This window comes from Talpa europaea, assembly GCF_964194135.1.
Source record: "Talpa europaea genome assembly, chromosome: 13".
NCBI classification, from domain to species: Eukaryota; Metazoa; Chordata; class Mammalia; order Eulipotyphla; family Talpidae; genus Talpa; species Talpa europaea.
The window spans coordinates 79,100,202-79,119,943 of record NC_140080.1 but is presented as its reverse complement, the minus strand read 5'-3'; the positions used below and the strand labels follow the sequence as shown (position 1 = coordinate 79,119,943).

The following is a 19,742-nucleotide window of genomic DNA, read 5'->3' as shown; positions in this document are numbered from 1 at the left end:
ACCTGTTCTGCTCCCCACTCTGTCTCTGGTGAATCCTCTCACTCCCCAACCGCCCCCCACCTCTGGCCTGTGCCCAGTTCTTGTATGCATAAATAAATAAATCTTAAAAAAAAAATAGAGTACCCAAAGTCAACAAGCATATGAGAGAAAATGTGCTTAACCTCATTAGACATCAAGAAACTGCAAATTTAAAGTACAATGGGAGGGGCCTCCCCGGAGGGGCCTCCCCGGTGGCGCAGCGGTTGAGCACTGGGTTGCGAAGCTGCCCGCGGCATCTGCGGCACCGGTTCGATCCCCGGCTGCTCCCCGGCCACCGGAGGAGGGTCCCTCATGGCGCGCAGACCTCTCCTGCCGCCCGCTGCTCCCCTCAGCAGTGTACTTCGGTCCTTCTGCCTGCTCTGCTCCCCGCTCTGGCTCTGGTGAATTCTCTCACCCTCCCACGCTTCTGACTGTACCCAGTGCATGTACAAACAAACAAACAAATAAATAAATAAATAAAGACATGCCTCTATAAAAAAAAAAAAGTACAATGGGATACCACTAAGGCCCACAAAATGGTCAAAAGATATTTAAATGACAATACCAAGGATTTATGAAGATGTAGGGTAACTAGTGTTCTCATACACAGCTAGCAAGAGATAAATTAATATAATAATTTTGGAAAATATTTTCTCAGTATTTTTCCCCAGTATTTTTTTTATAATTTTTAAAAAAGAATTATTTATTTATGCAAGAACCAGGGTACAGGCCAGATGCGTGGGAGGGTGAGAGGATTCACCAGAGACAGAGTGGGGAACAGAACAGGCAGACTGATGAAATACACTGCTGAGGGGAGCAGCGGGCGAGATAGGAGAGGTCTGCCCCCCATGTGGGATTCTCGCCTGCAGGCCAGGATCGAACCCGCGCTGCAGAGGCTGCAGACAACTTCACAGCGCTGCACACAACCGCCTGCACCACCAGGGAGGCCCCCCTCCCAACCCGTATATTTTTTTTAAATAAAATCTGGGATAATTGACTTACATTGACTTAATGCATCAGTTGAATTTGATTTGTTTGAATGTTTTCTCTACTTCCCCCACCACCACCATTATCCCATGTGTCACTTTGTTCTTTTTCCTTAACCTCCCTGTTAACCTCAGAGTCTCAGGATGCTTTTTGGTATCCAGTAGTTTTCGACAGTGCTTTATGTAGTCTAGTTTTGTATTATGTTAATATCCAATGTTTGTTTTTAACATTCTTTGCTGAACATAATTTTCTCAAATTTCCTCCATTTTGTTGAAAACAGCTGCATTCCATCTTGCTTGTAGGCTATATAATTTTCTGTGGTATGGATGTACCACATCTTTTTTTGCCAGTATTTTAAATAACATACCATCAATTTTAGTTCTAGGCTTATCTGTCACATAAATGCATACAACTGAGCACCAAAAGACATATATGGGAATGTGCACAGAAACTTTATTCATAAGAATGTCCACTGGGGCCTCCCCGGTGGCGCAGGGGTTAAAGTCTCAGAGCTATTAAGTTATCACCAGCCACTGCGGTATGAGTTCCATCCCAGGCCAGGGAGCTATCCACATGGCCCAGCAGACCCTTCCTGTCCCTACCGCTGCTCCCCTCAGCAGTGTATTTCAGTAAATCTGCCTGTTCTGCTCCTCACTCTGTCTCTGGTGAACCCTCTAAATCCCCTTGCACCTCTAGCCTATACCCCAGTTCTTGTATACATAAATAAATATAAATAAATCCTAAAAAAAGAATGCCCATTAACACTAGAATGAATAAATGGAACTAAGAAATATTCTAATCGACAATTTGGACTAGATAAATTCTTTGTTGTACGGGGCTGAGCTGTGAATAAAGACTATTCCCATAGCATTCCTGGCCTTTACCACTAGATGGCAGTAGCACCCCCTAGTTGTGACTTCTAAAACGTGTCTCCAGGGGCTTCCCTGGTGGCGCAAGGAGTTTAGATGCAACCTATGGAGCTGTCCTCAGCCACTGCAGCACGAGTTTGATCCAGGGGCTTCCCTGGTGGCGCAAGGAGTTTAGATGCAACCTATGGAGCTGTCCTCAGCCACTGCAGCACGAGTTCGATCCCCGGCGGCCAGGGCGCAGCAGACCTCTCCTGTCTTACAAGCTGGTCCCCTCAGCAGTGTTCTTCGGTTGATCTCCCTGTTCTATTCTCCCTCTGTCTCTGCTAAGTCCTCTCACCTCCCATACCTATGGCCTGTGCCCCAGCTCTTGTGTGCATAAATAAATAAATCTTTAAAAAATAAAATAAAATAAAACGTGTCTCCAGAGGCTGCCAAATGTCTCCTGGGGGAATCAAATCCCACTCTTCACCACCCTCACCCCTGTTGAGAATCACTGTTCTAAACCAATCAAAATAAACATCAGCTACTTGCAACACTACAGACAAATCTCAATTATACAACGGGTGAAATCAAATAGAGTACAAGCTGTATGATTCATTTAAATAAAGTTCTAAAGCATCTGTGGCTTAGAAATTGGGACTTTATTACTCTTGGGAGAGTAATGATTGATAGGGGGCATATGGAAGATGGTCTCTATATATCCTAATCTGAGTGATGCTCACAGGTGTGTGTTCACTTTGTGAAAATCCAATAAGCTATACCCTACCCTAAGTCTTTGCTATGTATGCTGTGCTTTAATAATAGTTACTTAAGAATATAAGCCTAGAGATGAAGTGTTTATTGTAAAGAATTCTAGCAATTCAAAATTATGTAAAATTTAAAAATCAAAACTCTTTCCTACTCCTATTTCCAATTCTACTCCCTGAAAGTAACTATTATCATTAGAATGAATCCTTCTAGACTTTTATCTTGGAGAGATGAATATTAAACAAATGTTTTTAAAAGTTACTTTAAAAATGCAAGCAGAAGGGGAACTCCCTGGTGGTACAAGGGGTTAAGATGCAGCCTGTGAAGCTTTCCGCAGCCTCCACAGCACAAGTTCGATCGCGGGCAGGCCAGGGAATAGACCTTGGTGCAGCAGACCCACATGGTGCAGCAGACCTCTCTTGTCTCGCCCGCTGCTCCCCTCAGCAGTGTACTTCAGTCGATCTGCCTGTTCTGTTCCCCACTCTGTCTCTGGTGAATCACCCCCATCTCTGGCCTGTACCCCAGCTCTTGTATGCATAAATAAATAAATCTTTTTAAAAAGTACACAAAAAAAATTTAAAAAATACAAGTGGAAGGGAGTCCAAATTCTCAGAATAGAAAAGAAAGAAAAACCGGGCTTCATTGAAACAACAACCAAAAGGCAGAAAGAGAAGTGGCAACACTAGTAAAAAGAAAGAAAAGAGACTTATTTCCATAAAGAACAGCTAAAAGACAAAAGTCGTCTCAGCACTGGGAGGTAAAAAATTTCGCTGTGGTAGGTAAAAGGTTTGGCATGGTAAAGAAGAGAAGAGCCAGGATAAATTTTCTCAACGGAAAGGAAAATTTATTGCGCCCCAGATGGAATTCACGGACCCAAGGTGGGGGTTGGTGAAGTCATGCATGTTGGGGGGGGCAGGCTTTTATAGGGAGAAGAGAGGTCAGGTGGGAGAGGGTTTGCATGGCAGGAAAAGATTCTGTGGTGGGGAGGGGTTCATTGTCTGAATTTTCTAGGCAGGCTTCTGCATTCCTGCCCCCAGGTGGGCTTCCTGGTGGGTTTTTGCATTCCGGCCTCCTGCATCAACCTTTCAGTAGGGACTTCTAGTTACCTAATTCTTCCTCTTATTACTTAACCAACAGAACACTAAATTTATTCTGTGCAACAATGCCCACGAAAAGATTGCATTTTCTAGTTCCTCTTGCACCTAGGGGTTGTTCAGAGTGATGCAGACACAACAGCTGGTGCTGCAGCAGTCATCAAGTGATTATGAGGTGACCTTGAGGATAGAAGTCAGCACCACAGCACAGTGGACCACAAAGAAGTCCATCAGGGACCACCTGAGTCCCTGATGATCACATGACCATCTCCACCTTGGACTGCCTTCTTCCGGCATTTTACATGAAAGCTAAACCTCTCGTTTAAGCTATGTTTCTGTTTTCTGTCCTATGATGTTAATTGTGATTCATCATTTATACAATGATCCAGAGGGACCTGTTTGATGGTCAAAAGAGAGTATTTAGTATGACAAATATATGCTAATGATCATTGTAAAGCAGTGGTTCACAGCAAAAAAATTGGGGATAGGACAGGGAGAACAATGTTGTCAGGAGGGATCATGACTCTATATACACACATATGAAAACCTATAGCCTGTGTACACCATTTATATATGGTATGACATTGATGAAAACTATTTTTCAAATATATCTATAGATGCTATTTCGATACATTCAATTTGACATAAAATGGTGTTAATGTCTAAATTCATATTAGCTTTTTTTTTTTAAAACAGCTCATGTTTTGGTAGCGCAAGGGGTTAAGAAGCAACCTATGAAGGTTTCCGCAGACTCTGCAGCATGAGTTTGATCCCCAGGCCTGCCAGGGAGCAACCCACATGGTGCAGCAGAACTCTCCTGACTCCCCCACTGCTCCCCTCAGCAGTGTACTTCTGCTCCCCTCTGTCTCTAGTGAGTCCTCTCACCTCCCACACCTCTGGCCTGTAACCTAGCTCTTGTATGCATAAATAAATTCTTTTTTTAAAAAAATCTTGTTTTATTAAAAATTTATTTATTTATGCATACAAGAACTGGGGTACAGGGCAGAGGTGTGAGGGGTGAGAAGATTCACCAGAGACAGAATGGGGAACAGAACAGGCAGATTGACTGAAATACACTGCTGAGAGGAGCGGCAGGCAAGTCAGGAGAGGTCTGCTGTGCCATGTGGGTCACCTCCCTGGCTGGGGATCAAACTCATGCTGCAGTGGCTGCGGACAGCTTCATAGGCTGCATCTTAACCCCTTGCACCACCAGGGAGGCCCGAAATTCATAATAGCTTTTTTTTTTTTAAAGATTTATTTATCTATTGTATTTATTTATACAAGCACTGGGTACAGTCAGAAGCACAGGAGGGTGAGAGAATTCACCAGAGCCAGAGTGGGGAACAGAACAGGCAGACTGACGAAGTACACTGCTGAGGGGAGCAGCGGGCGGCAGGAGAGGTCTGCGCGCCATGTGGGACCCTTGCCCAGTGGCCGGGGAGCAGCCAGGGATTGAACCGGCACTGCAGGGGCTGCGAGCAGCTTTGCAACCCAGCGCTCAACCGCTGCGCCACCGGGGAGGCCCTCATAATAGCTTTTTTAAAAGGATTTATTTTCATTCATTTATACATACAAGAACTGGGGTGTAGATCGGAGGTGCAGGGGTTTAGAGGACTCGTCAGAGACAGAGTGGGGAGAAGAACAGGCAGATCTACTGAAATACACTGCTGAGGGGAGCAGTGGGCGAGACAGGAGAGGTCTGCTGCTTCATGTGGGTTAGCTCCCTGGTGGGGATTGAACTCATGCCACAGTGGCCGGTGATAGCTTGGTAGTGCTGAGACTTTAACTCCTTCGACACTAGGGAGGCCCTCATATTAGCTTTTAATTGTTTATTTTCTCAATCATTGGATATTAATTTTACAACCCTAATGGAGTTAAGGATACCTGATAATTTTTTATTTTAGGAAGTATTTTCAATCAGGGACTATCTAAAAATTACAAAGTTAATATAACAACATGGTGAATAGAAAATGAATGTACGTGTTGGATCTGCATAGATAAAAGTCTAGAAGGATTCATTCTAATGATAGTATTTAGTTACTTCCAGGGAGTAGAATTGGGGGTAGGTGAAGTGAAGAGTATAGACTTTTAAAGTTTTCATAATTTTAATTGCTATAATATTTCACAATAAGCATGCAAGCGGAATACCAAACCCAACTTGGTCAGTAACTGTGTGTGACTTCTGGACAGTCATTTCACATCTTAGGACCTCAGTTTCCTTGTCAATAAGAATAAAATTTGGAACAGACAGTTCCTTCTGTTATAGGACAGGGAGAGGGGCAGCCCAAACCCCGCAAACCTGCCTATTCTAAATGGGTTCTGCCATCCGCCGCATCAACACAAAACATATGAGACTTTAATGGGAAGGAACTTTAATAAAACTAGGAAACAATACAGGTAAGGCAAAGAGTCTACTTTCTAAATGAAGCACCCAAAGTTACCCATCCCCTCGTGGGTAAAAGTCCATCCATATGGGATTGGTCCAGAACAAGGCCCCAAAGCCTGCCACAAATTTAAAGCATCTTCCAGTGGGGACCCACAGAAAAGGGTCAGAAGCAACCAGACAAGCCCGGAAGGAAAAGAGCAAAATCAACATCAAGATAAAAGCTGCCATTGTCACCTCCCCACGGGTCTCACCCACATCTATGTCACCCAGTCCACAACCAAAAGACAAGCACAGTTTCTTCACGTGTCTCTAGGCTCCATGAGCCTCCTCCAGGTCTCCTTCTGGCTCCATCCTGCTTCCTTCCTCAGTCTCCTCTGCAGCTTCTTCTCTCCCTGCTCAGCTCCACCCTCCCTTGGGTGGGGCAGGGAACCTGGAACCTCCCCCTTTCCTGGGAACCACCCTGTTACACTTCCAGCCTGATAGTCTATGGGTTTATAAACTGCCTCTCTGAGATTGAAGAAAAATTTTATTTTTATGGTTCTACTACCTAACATTTATTATTTAACAAAACTTGTTAACAAATAAGCAAAGGAATGAATGAGTTATAAGGAGGCAGGGTTACTGTGATATCTATTGGAAATCTGAGAGTTTACGTGCTGACTTTAAGATCATGTTGGTAGGTAACGTAAAAGCTAGTTTTCCTGCTTAGTGCCTGAATGTGCTGCAGAAAATCTGGATGCTGAAGAGGCAGAGAGCAATTCTCTGTCCCAATGCAGCCAACCCACACTGCTGATGCAGAATTTAAAGAAAAGTATAAATGTGAGATTTGGGCAATGCAAGATAAACCTGAAAATTTAGACCTGCACAATGTGAGGGAGCTCTGCTAAGATCAGGAGTCTGTGTAGCATGGTACTAAATAAGCTGGCAGAGTGGTCCTTTGGGTAGTGTCTCACCAAAGCCAGAACATCAGCAGTCCAGGCTCAGGGTCATCGCCAGACTACAGTGAGCCATCGGTCATATGCGCCCACCATAACCCAGTAGGAAAATTTCCTCTGGCAACCCAACAGGTTCCAAGGACATCTACACACAATTTTCAGTCTACTCTGAAAATAGCTTTTAACGCATTTTGATGAGGAATATCTTTTCACTCATGCTGCACTTCTTACCCAGTATCCAGCTTCACATGCTCCCCAAGGAGCAGAAGCTGCAATAGTTAATCCTTTCTGCTGGTAACTTGAGCCCCTGCCTAGAGCATGAGTTCTTAATTTAGTAAAGGCAAAGTGATCTTTTGCCAGTTCTGTCCCTCCTACAGTACTCAGGCAGCACTTGGGCAAAGGAGTGACTTTTTGGGGCATGGGCCTCAATTTGCATGAACCCTAGGATTGTGCCACCCTAGTTAGACTGCTCAGATAGCTGAATTTGGGTGGGTGGGGGGAGGATTTTGTAGGCCTAGAAACAGGTATTTAATGGAGCAGTAATAGCAATGTGTTCAAAACTAGGTATCAAAAGCAGATCTAGAACAGGCACAGCATGATTCTAGATTAGAAAAACAATTATATAAAGAATATTACTGAGACAATTGGTGACATTTGCATGTGGACTATGTTAGACATATTTTATTAAGAGACAGACATATAGTCCTGGGGTAAGAATTAGAATAACAGAGGCTCCTGCTCGCACACCCAGCCCCATATTTGTGGACATATATGTTAGAGACCTAGAAATGGAATTGGAGCAAAAAAGTTTAATTCTGGGCAGCCTCAACCCCTCCATGATCTAATCCATTCTCTTTGCTGAGTCCAGGTTTTTGACTTACTGGGCCAGACTTTACTTTTCAACCCCAAATTTTATTGAAAAAAAAAGTATTTTTTAAAAAGATTTATTTATGCAGACAAGAGTTGCGGTATAGGCCAGAGATGCGGGAGTATAAGAGGATTCACCAGAGACACATTGGTGAGCAGAACAGGCAGATCCACTGAAAGACACTGCTGAGGAATCAGTGGGCAAGACAGGAGAGGTCTGCTGCACCATGTGGGTCAGCTCCCCAGTCGGGGTCAAATTCCATTGGTTGCAGATTCCATCAAAATGCAAAGTATTTGGGCCTCCCTGGTGGCGCGAGGGGTTAAGCACAGCACTATGAAGCTATCCTCAGCCTCTGCAGCACGAGTTCAATCCCCAGTCGGCCAGGGAGCTATTTACATGGCACAGCAGACCTCTCCTGTCTTGCCCGCTGTTCCCCTCAGCAGTGTTTCAGTCAGTCTGCCTGTTCTGTTCCCCACTCTGTCTCTGGTGAATCTTTTCACCCCCTGCACCTCGGTGCCTGTACCCCAGTTCTTGTATGCATAAATAAATCTTTTTAAAAAAATGCAAAGTAATTACTTTAGATTCTGGAGATGAGAATATTAATAACAAAGCTATATCTATGCAAGCTCCATGACAGAAGCTCCTTTGTTCCAGGCTCTCATCCTGTTTCTCTTCCATCTGGCTGTTGATGTACTTGAAAAGAACATGAGTCCAATAGCCAGTGTTAGGTACAAGGTTCTTTATTAGATGAAGTTTGTTAATTGTATTGTTTAAATATTTTGTATCACTGCTGATTTTTTTAATGCCTGTTTTACCAATTACTGAGCGTAAAATGTTACCTGTTTTATAACATTATGCTATTTCCCAGTTTCCTTTTTGATTCTTATTTGTACATACTTGTCTCTCCTTTTTCTTTGAACATTAATTTCCAAGGCTACTTTTAACAATTAGCTATTGTAAAACAAATAAACAAAATTAGCTACTTATGGCTATCAGCTCAAAATTTATTTTATATTTTATTTTATTTATTTATTTTTTTAATTTTTTTTTAATAGAGGCATGTTTTATTTATTTATTTGTTTGTTTGTTTGTTTTGTTTATACATGCACTGGGTACAGTCAGAAGCGCGGGAGGGTGAGAGAATTCACCAGAGCCAGAGCGGGGAGCAGAGCAGGCAGAAGGACCGAAGTACACTGCTGAGGGGAGCAGCGGGCGGCAGGAGAGGTCTGCACGCCATGCGGGACCCTCCTCCAGTGGCTGGGGAGCAGCCGGGGATCGAACCGGCGCCACAGAGGCCGCGGGCAGCTTCGCAACCCAGCACTCAACCGCTGAGCCACCGGGGAGGCCCTTTATATTTTATTTTTTAAGATTTATTTATTTATACAAGAATCGGGGTACAGGCCAGATGCGCAGGAGGGTGAGAGGATTCACCAGAGACAGAGCAGGGAACAGAACAGGCAGATTGATGAAATACGCTACTGAGAGTAGCAGCAGGCAAGGCAGGAGAGGTCTGCTTCACCATGTGGGATTCTCACCAGCTGACAGGGATCAAACCCTCACTGCAGAGGCTGTGGACAGCTTCACAATGCGGTGCTCAAAATTTAAAACAAGCCTCAGACCGTGGGGCTGCTAATTCTAAGTGGCCTGTTCAGCCACCATTTTTTGTTACCTGCAGTTCTGCATTCCTCTACAAGGTCAGAACTGCCCAGTCAATCAGTCATAGAAGCCAAACCTTACAATGTACCTTTCAAATCAACCAAGAAGCAGAAAGCTTCATCACTCTGGGAATGCTATGCATTTCAAGGTGTGACGAGGAACACCTGAGGAGCTGATGACTGATGCATAAAGTACTCTCCTCTTACACCGCTTACATCTCAGGAGGTATGACCTGAATGAGGACCGATATATTTTAAGGCCATACAACTTTCCAGAAGCTGATCAGTGGAAAGCCTTGTTAAGATTGAAACCATGGGTGGGGATCTAGGGCTTAATCTCAATTACAATACCAAGTCATGAGAGCAGATGAGGAGTGCCTGGAGGGCAGACTCACAACCCCTGCTACTACAGATGACAGAGCACATTTTCTAGTTTCACCCCTCCCTTTTCTTTTTGTCCTCCTGCCCCTCACAACTGATGCTGTACAATTATTCTATCAATAAAAAGGCCAGGATCTTGCTCTTCAGCAGCATCCTGCATCCTACAGCTTGCTCCACAACTCCCCTTTGTCAGTGTGGTGTTGTCAACGCAACATCAAACAACAACTATTTATTATTTCTCATAATTCTAAGGATTGACTTTGTGGATTTCCCGAATTATTCATCTTTCTACTACTGATTTAAAAGGTCATCTTTTTCATAAACTACATTCTGCATATATTAACATTTGGAGATAGGCAGGTGAGCTGATCAGAAATAACAGCAAGGCCCTGGAGAGGGAAGAGATGGAGAAATGTTAACTGCAGTTGCAGAACCTTTTCTCTTCACTTAGCTGACCTGATGAGCATGAGCACTGCCATAGCGTTCACCTAACAGAACTACTAACGCAGACTTAACCACCAGCAACACCGAAAACCAACAATGCAACTTAATATGAAAAATATGTATTTGGACAAAAAATATAATACACAACCAGAAACCACTATTCTACCAATGACATTATTATCTCATTGAAGAACAAAAATTAAGTTAGTAAGGAATGCTAAGAAGAAACAACTTTTTAAAGTCCTATTCAATTGACTTAGTTAGATAAAATGACATTTATTTGGCTCCGGTCACAGTTCCATCATGTCTACTTTCTTTGTGAGTTCAGCTTCAATGGTATCCTAAAGGAAGAAAGAAACACTGTAAATACTATAAATAAGGTGCTTTACTGATATATAGTAAATAAAACAGGTGATCTAACTTCTAATGCTACTTAAAGTAAATGAAATAAGAGAAAACATGAAAACAGAATTTTTTTAAAATACCACCATGAATAGCAAATGTTTTTAGACATTCCCTGATTCTACATTTCCCTCCTCTCAACACACCTCTCCCCAAAAAGTTTTCAGACTTCTGATTCTAATAAACATGTAAAGGAAAAAAACCCTCTAGAAGGATTAATCAGTGTAATGATACAGGAATATTTTTTTCTGACTTTTACTCTGCATGCTACCTACTTCCACAATGCCGCCTACATCACTTCTTTTCCATCCTGATTGCCACTGATCTCATTCCTTCTCATCTGGCCTACACAGGCCAACTGGTTTCTACAGTTTTCTCCTTCCTCTGACCTAACCTAAATACTGATTCCAGAATAATCTTCCTAGAGAACAAGCTCAATCAAAAAGCACAGCTTTGATCATCTCTCTCTTTAGCTTAAAAAACAAGAAAATACACAGCAACTTTCAGTGGTCCTGTAGAGTCTCTTTAGACTTAAGGCTTTTTATACCATAAACAAATTAGCTCTGTCTTCCATTGCTTACTCCTAAGACCTCATTCCTTGCCACAGCTTGGAAAAGACCTATGCCTCTGCTACTTCCTTTCATCTAGAATAGTCTGTCACTCAATCCTCTTTTCCACCCAGGAAAATCTAAGCAAAAATTTAAAAGATACAAAAGACCACTATGGGCATAGCAGACCTCTCCTATTAATCCTCTTAGCAATGTATTTCAATAAATCTGCCTATTCTGTTATCCACTCTGTTTCTGATGAATTCTTTCACCCCCACACCTCTGGCCTACACCCGATTTTCCCCATGACACTTATAATACTAGCAAAATAAAAACTGAAAAAACAAACCAAAAAAACCCCAAAAAACCAAAAACCAAAAGATCACTATGTATTTTTTTATGGAAAAAAAAATACATATACACATGTGCCCCCAAGCTAGTAAAAGGTGCATGGAAATCATACATAGCAACTTTGGGACAGTGGCTTACCTCTGAGGATGGAAAGAAGGACAAAGGAAATTTTTAACTGTATCAGTATTTATTTCCTTTTTTTAAAATCTGAAGAAAAAAATGAAACTTACTAATTCTCGCTTTGCTTCTTCAATTTTCACTTGAGCAAGAGAAGGATTCTTTAAAAAAAAAATAAAACAAGGAAAGGTTATATGCCTCAATTAGGGCTCAAGGGGGAATATGCAACAATCCTTTTCAAAAGGCAAAAAACTTCACAGTATATCCAATATATATACAATACTAAAATTCAGCATAAATTTTAAATCCTTAAATAGAAACTCACCATTTTCATGGTTATTTAGTGTCATTGGGGAAGGGTAGAGGAGATAGCTTTTTAAAAAAGTCATAAAAATAATTACCGGCATTAAATCTAAATAGGACTCTAATTTTTTCTTCAAAGGTATGGTCTGTCTTTTTAATTCTGCCAGTTTCTGGGGGTGAAAAAAGCACAGGGTCACACAGCGATAGAGATATTCACAACTCAATGTTGCTTATTTCTGAAATAAACTATGATAAAATATTAACATTAGGATTTTAAATAATGTATCAGAGATACATTAGACATACTACATAGTACATAGATAAACAGACTCACTTCCAATGGAAACAATGCTTATAAAATGTTTATAATAAGAAACCACACACCCACCCATTAAGAATTAGATTTAGGGGCCTCCCTGGTGGCAGAGGGGTTAAAGACACAGCGCTATCAAGCTATCTGCAGCCACTGCAGTATGAGTTTGAGTTCGATCCCTGGATAGGGAGCTGACCCACATGGTGCAGCAGACCTCTCCTGTCTCACTCGCTGCTCCTCCCAGGCAGTGCATTTCAGTAGAATACCTGTTCTGCTCCCTGCTTTGTTTCTGGCGAATCCTCTCACCCACCACCCCGCACCTCTGGCTTACACCCTAGCTCTTGTATGCATAAATAAATACATCTTAAAAAAAGAAAAAGAAACCACACAAATGTGAGCATGTATACAGCTAAGCAAGTAATAAAGATACAAACACTGATGAACATAAGTTACAGAGGGAAAGGAAGAGAAATTAGGTCAATAGTGAATAAAGCTCTATAAAAAGAAACAAATGAAAAAACAAATAGTGGACAAATTTTAAAGGAAGTTAAATTGGGTTAAAAGAAGTTAAATTGGGTTAAAATAAGCTTACCTCGGAAAGTGCTACCAGTGACTGATGAGACAGAGAAGCATCCATGCCTCTGGCTGAAAGCTGTTCCTACAGTTACAAAAAAGGAGGTTCCGTTAAGAAAAATCATTTGAAAGCGATCATTATAGCAAAGTGAGCTGCAACTCATATGAAAAACTGTAGATGAATCTAAGCACCTTTATGTTGCATGAAAACCATTTTCACAGTTCAGATTTGTGACAGTGGGTGTGATGTTCAAGAGTTTGAGCTTTTGGATCTGGCTGGCCTTTGAATTTGATGTGTTAAGTTGCTATGTTGCTGTGGATAAGTTACCTGTATTCTCTGTCATTCCCTTATCTATCAAAAGGGAGTAATAATACTGCCTAGTTACAAGGATGAAGGCTATAAAGAAGTCTGGAGAGAGAAGACTATATGTAGTCCTTCACACAAACCTCTGAAGCTCTGATTCCAAATCTGAACTCCTCTGATTTTGTTTTTAGAAAGTCCATGTTCTGAAGACGATTGTCAACTTTAGCCCGTTCCGTAGACAGATGCATCTCTGCCTTCTTGAGATCCCTCAAAAAATAAAGGAAACAAACTACACAGATGCCTTTAAAGAAAAAAAAACATTTGCTTCTCCTCAGTGAAATTATTGTTGAGTTTGGACTCAACTCTGAATTAGTCAAAAGTAGGTAACCTGGGCCTCCCTGGTGGTGCAAGGGGTTAAGCACCGCACTATGAAGCTCTCTGCAGTCTCTGCAGCATGCGTTCGATCCCTGGCAGGCCAGGGAGCAACACACATGGCACAGCAGACCTCTCCTGTCTCGCTGACTGCTCCCCTCAGCAGTGTATTTCAGTTGATCTGCCTATTTTGTTCCCCGCCCTGTCTCTGGTGAATCCTCTCATCACCCCGCATCTCTGGCCTGTACCCCAGCTCTTGTATGCATAAATAAAAAAATCTTAAAAAAAAAAATAAAAGCAGGCAACCAACTTGCTGGATTGCCACTCCACTTTTTACATCCCTGAGTAGCTACCACACATTTCTAAGAGTTGATTTTTTCCAAGTTGCCATCTGGTATTTTTCTCAAGGAAAACTAAATAATTTTAAGATTAACGTATGCCAGTTGCTCTTAGAAAAAGTAAACCTGCTGCTCAAAAGAGTGATTTCACATATCTTAAAGTCAAATTTGAGTTACAGAGGTACTAAAGCTTCTCTCCTAAATGTGACACGACACAGTACCTTGCATACACCTATCAATAATTGTTGAAAATTTACACACCACCAAATTACTTGTGCCTATACATACTCCTATCCATACACTCTAATCTCAGGGTCAACAGGGATCTAAAGAAGGTCCAGATTGTCAAGAGGGATAGCAGAGCTCTAGTCAGAAATGGTAACAAAGTATAAAGTGATTTTAAATTGTACAGGAGTTGATAACTTCAATATCACATAATTTCAAAAATTATAAAACCCAGTTACTTGCAAGAGATGGAAAAAAAATTCTATGAAGTAAAAGCTGAAAGTCTGTATCCAACCATCGCCAGCTTCACCCAAGTCATTTTCTTCTTCTTTTTTCCCTAATATGTAATGCCTTTTATTTATTTATGCATACAAGAATTGGGATTTAGGCCAGAGGTGCAGTGGGTGACAGGACTTACCAGAGACAGAGAGGTAGCACAATAAGCAGATTTACTGAAATACACTGCTGATGGGAGCAGTGGGTGAGACAGGAGAGGTCTGCTGCACCATGTGGGTCAGCTCCCTGGTTGGGGATTGAACTCAGGCTATCGCAGTGATAGCGCTGCTGAGACTTAACCTCCTATGCCATCAGGAAGGCCCAAGTCATTTTCTACTTAAAAAATATTTTATGAGGGCCTCCGTGATAGAGCAAGGGGTTAAGACGCAACCTATGAAGCTATCCGCAGCCACTGCAGCACGAGTTTGAACCCTGGCCAGGGAGCTACCCACATGGTGCAGCAGACCTCTCCTGACTCACCCGCTGCTCCCCTCAGCAGTGTATTTCAGTTAATCTTCCTGTTCTGCCCCCCACTCTGTCCTTGGTGAATCCTCTCGCCCCCCCCCCCACTTCTGGCCTGCACCCCAGTTCTTGTGTGCATAAATAAATTAATATTTTAAAAAAAAATTATGAACTCCATTTTTTTTTAATTTATTCATGCATACAAAAACTGGGGTACAGGCCAGAGGTGTGGGGGATGGGGGGAGGAGAGGATTCACTGGAGACAGAGTGGGGAACAGAACAGAGAGATTGACTGAAATACACTGCTGAGGGGAGTAGCGGGCAAGGGGTACAAACTGGGGTACAGGCCAGAGGTGTGGGGGATGGGGGGGAAGAGAGGATTCACTGGAGACAGAGTGGGGAACAGAACAGAGAGATTGACTGAAATACACTGCTGAGGGGAGTAGCGGGCAAGTCGGGAAAGGTCTGCCATGTGGGTTGCTCCCTGACCGGGGATCAAACTCATGCTGCAGTGGCTGCAGATAGCTTCATAGGCTGCATCTTAAGCTCTTGCGCCACCATGGAGGCCCTGAACTCCATTACTTAATATGTTGTTTTAAATCATATCATTGTCAAAGCTGAATCTGATAATGTCCTGTTACCACCGTTAGAACAAAACTGTCACCATTCCCAACTCAATTACTTACTCCTGGAGACATTTTTCTAACACCAAAGTTGCAGTTAGATTTTTTTCAAGTTTTGTCAATTCAAGCTTGATTTCTTCATTTTTGGATTTGGTACGAAAAAGATCAGAAGTTAAATCATTCACTGCAGGGAAAAAACTAAAAGAAGACTCTGGTTACATAAATGAACATTAAGGACAATAATTACAACTATTCCTCACTTCTAAAAGCTATTTTATCTCTATGTGGATTTTTCTATAATCATACTGTTTCTTATCTCTATGATTTTTTATACACAGTTTCCTTTTTCAGCTGCAATACACTTTTTCAGCTGGCAATTTTCCATTTGTCACTCAAAACTCAAATAAGATTTACTCCTATCCTGGAATTCACTCCTCTTTCTCTATGCTTCCTCGCTACAACCTTCACCTTCTTGTACTTTTGTGCATATATATATTATATATATATATTTAAGGCCTGTATGTAGGCAATTATGCGGAATAACTATACAGTTCTCTAGTTACAAATTATAGTGGTAGGTAATTCTCATGCCTGCCTGTGTCTACGCAGGTGTTTCTTTTTCCTTTTTCTCTTTTCCTTAATAAACTTGCCATGTGCTGACAAAAAAAACAAAAACACAAAAATTGTAGTGGTAGTCCCAGCTAAGATATGGCCACTAGTGACAGTCACATGGACTTTAGAGCAGAATAGATTTGAATCTCAACTCTGCCATTTACTAGCTCCGAGGTTATTTAATTTTTCCCATCTGAGATTCAGTTTCCTCTTAGAATTGTTGTTGGGAAAACTATGTCATTATACAGATATAATACATGTCACACAAGAATGAAGAGCACTAACCTACTCTACCCAATAGGGTAGGGATAGGACCAAAATTCACTATGCTCTATCAGTGGTTTTGCCCCACAGCCTTTCTGAATTGTTTACAGTGAACAGTGTAAGTGATGCCCAACCCCTTTCCAACGATACCTCAGAACCAAATTTCAAAAAACCAGTGCTACAAAAAAAGACCCGCTAAAAGTTAAGCAAATATCAAGTTTATGTGAATTATTCATACTCATTAACAGTGATAAGGAGTTCACTAAATTCAGTGATCTGTATTTATTTAAATTTTCTATATGGAGTTAGCTTGAGAACCACAAAGTCCTCAGGTCAAGACTTTATAGCACATGTGTGATTGTAGAAATTAAAACTTTCACAAGAATTACCTTGCTAGGGAGGTATCCTTTGTTTCAAGGATCACTGCACTGTCAACCAAAGCATTCAGATACCTGGAACCAGTGCTAGAAAGATTGGCAGGGGAAAAATCTACACTTTCCATGAGAAGGTCTTGAAGATGCTTAGCTGAAAAGATATAAGCGTTCATTGGTGACAAAGATGTTTTATTTCAATTTTTAACAGCTTTATTGAAATAGCTCACATATCATACAACCCACCCACCTAAAGTATATAATCCATGGCTTTTAATATATTCACAGTTTTGCTCTTATCAATAGCATCACCTTTAGAACATTTTCATCACCCCAAAAAGAAACTCTGCATTCCTTAGTCATCGTCTTTAGGTTTTTCATTACAGGATATCATAAAAAGGAAGTTTTTACAAAATGAGATTTTTCTAGCCCCACAGCCTCTTTCTTCACACAGTATTTTAATAATGACAAAAAAATTACTTAAAAATTAAACAACTTTAAAAGCATATGGCAGAGGGCCTCCCCGGTGGTGCAGCGGTTGAGCGCTGGGTTGCGAAGCTGCCCGCGGCCTCTGCAGCGCAGGTTCGATCCCCGGCTTCTCCCCGGCCACCGGAGAAGGGTCCCACATGGCGCGCAGACCTCTCCTGCTGCCCGCTGCTCCCCTCGGCAGTGTACTTCAGTCCTTCTGCCTGCTCTGCTCCCCGCTCTGGCTCTGGTGAATTCTCTCACCCTCCCGTGCTTCTGACTGTACCCAGTGCTTGTATAATAAATAAAATAAATAAATAAATAAATAAAAAAAAAAAGCATATGGCAGAGTATGACCACAAAGGAGCATTACAAGAGATGTTTTTGGGGGTGATGGAGCTGTTCTACATCATTGATTGTCAGAGTGGCTCCAGAATCCATGTATTTTAAAATAGTACACCAAAACAAAAAGTCAATTTTACTGTATGTTAATTTAAAAAAGAAAATGGGGGGGGTGGGTTGTAGAAGGCCTGTATGCAACAAAACTGCAATAAAGCTGTACTATATTCAAAACATTGTGTATATAAACATACAATACACCTGGTTAAATATAGGGCAAATGTAAGTCTTCCCTTTAGGGGGCCATATTATCACCCATAAAAAGGTATTTTATCGATCTTTATCTTCTGTGGTTTGTATCACAAGCACAATAGCTGTCTTGATTGTACCTTTCAAACTCCATATGTACAGAAGAAAATTCTCTGTACATATGGCAAGCCATGAACATATAGAAACAGAGTGATTTGTTCAAGTCTCACAGTTCATGGCCTCTACCTCAGGTATCCAGTGCCTCACTGTGTCTACACATGGGGACTAGAAACAGACCAAGAAAGTTGTAAGTGAAAAATCACAAGACACTTTGAGTGTCAGGCTATTAAGTTTTGACTCATCTTTTAGGGCTCACTGTTTGCTATCAGACTGCCAACAGAATAGTACTATAATGAAATTTATGATTTATTGTTAGTATGATGACAGAGTGGAAGGCAAATGTGGGTAATATAAAGTAGCGAAACTAACAAGTAGTCTATACTATTTAGTGTTATAAAACCTGGTTAGTTCTAGCTATATTTCATTCAAAACTCTGGAATTAATCTCACCTTCTGATTCATATTCACTAGCCTTCTGTTTCAAGTCCTCTATTACCAAGTGGACATCATTGTCCCGTACCCTGTTGCGTTCTGAGAGATGATGTAAAATCTCTGTGGTCCGTGGATTCACCTCATATTGTGGAATGGGATGCTCTCCAAATACTTTTTTCAACCATGCAGCAATCTAACCATAAAAGAAAGACACATATTATTATAAGCTTGTTTATTACAAAGGCACATAGCAAATACGACAAAGTGATCAGAAGCAAACTAAATGCTTTGTATGACTTTTCTGGTTTCCTACTTCACATCTTCAGTTGTTTTTAGGGAGACAGACAGGGATATCAGAAATACTTAAAAGTGTGCAAGCACAATGACCAGTGGTATGAGTCAAAATGACTAGAAAACAATCCATCAGTTCCCAAAGCTACAAAAGCATGATAGGCTAATAATGTGCATCACTCGAATAACTGTAAAGCTCAATAAGCAGATGCTAAAGCATCACTACACGTGCAAAGTGTGAAAATGAGTGTCCCAACACTATAAGCCTCCCAGTACCGGCGCTGTGGAGCGCCGAAGGGATCAATTCTAATAGGAGCTGCTATTGAAGGGAGAGACTTGGCTGGACATGGGGTGTGGGTTGGTAAGTCACACGCCAGTCGTACCAGGGTCTCCTTAAGCCCTCTTAAAGCCCGAGTCCAAGCAAGGGCAGGCCTGGGAAGGAAGGGAATCGCCCTCTCCTGATGGGCAAGCAGAGGGGGTTTGGATCAGGAAGGCGGCACTGAAGATGGATGAGCAGAGGAGGGTGACAGAGAAAGTAGATGCAGCGCGCCCAGGAGATCCACCAGCACCGGGAGTGTGTCAAAGACGGCTTTTCCTGGGGGCCACAAGCCCCTCTCCCGCAACTTCACCTGCTTCTGTCTTTCTTCCTCCGCCTCCATCGCCACTGCTCCCGCCAACTTGTCAAGAAGCTCCCAGCTCGCTCTGAAAGTCCCGCCCACCGCCGTTGGCCTTCGACCCCCCCCGCCCCAGAGCAGGGATTTCTGGGAATGGTAGTTTTTGCAAGGACTCCATCCGGGTCTCTGAGACCTTGGCTTCTGCGGGTCTTAGGCGCCAGCAGTTTTGTCGCTTTCCATTCTCTCCTGCGCTCTCTCTACTCCAGATAGCCAGGAAGAAGTAAAGTCACTTGTATTTTTATTTCTCACTTGATTCACTATCTTAAAAAAAAAAATACCTGAAACTTGTGTTTTGGATAGCAGGTGTTTGTATTTCTTCCACACGGAATACATTA

The 19,742-nt window shown here is 42.0% G+C and overlaps 1 protein-coding gene across 1 annotated transcript; it reads right to left on the bottom strand.

The window, feature by feature from the left end:
• Window positions 1-10,674: 10,674 nt before the first annotated feature.
• On the bottom strand, window positions 10,675-19,392 carry HAUS1 (HAUS augmin like complex subunit 1; the record flags this gene model as incomplete). Its single annotated transcript, XM_084252699.1, has 9 exons — window positions 10,675-10,725; window positions 11,916-11,963; window positions 12,204-12,275; window positions 13,011-13,076; window positions 13,439-13,562; window positions 15,655-15,789; window positions 16,857-16,992; window positions 18,461-18,635; window positions 19,234-19,392. The coding sequence occupies 9 exons, from the start codon at window positions 19,390-19,392 to the stop codon at window positions 10,675-10,677; spliced, it is 966 nt and encodes a 321-aa protein (XP_084108825.1).
• Window positions 19,393-19,742: the final 350 nt, after the last annotated feature.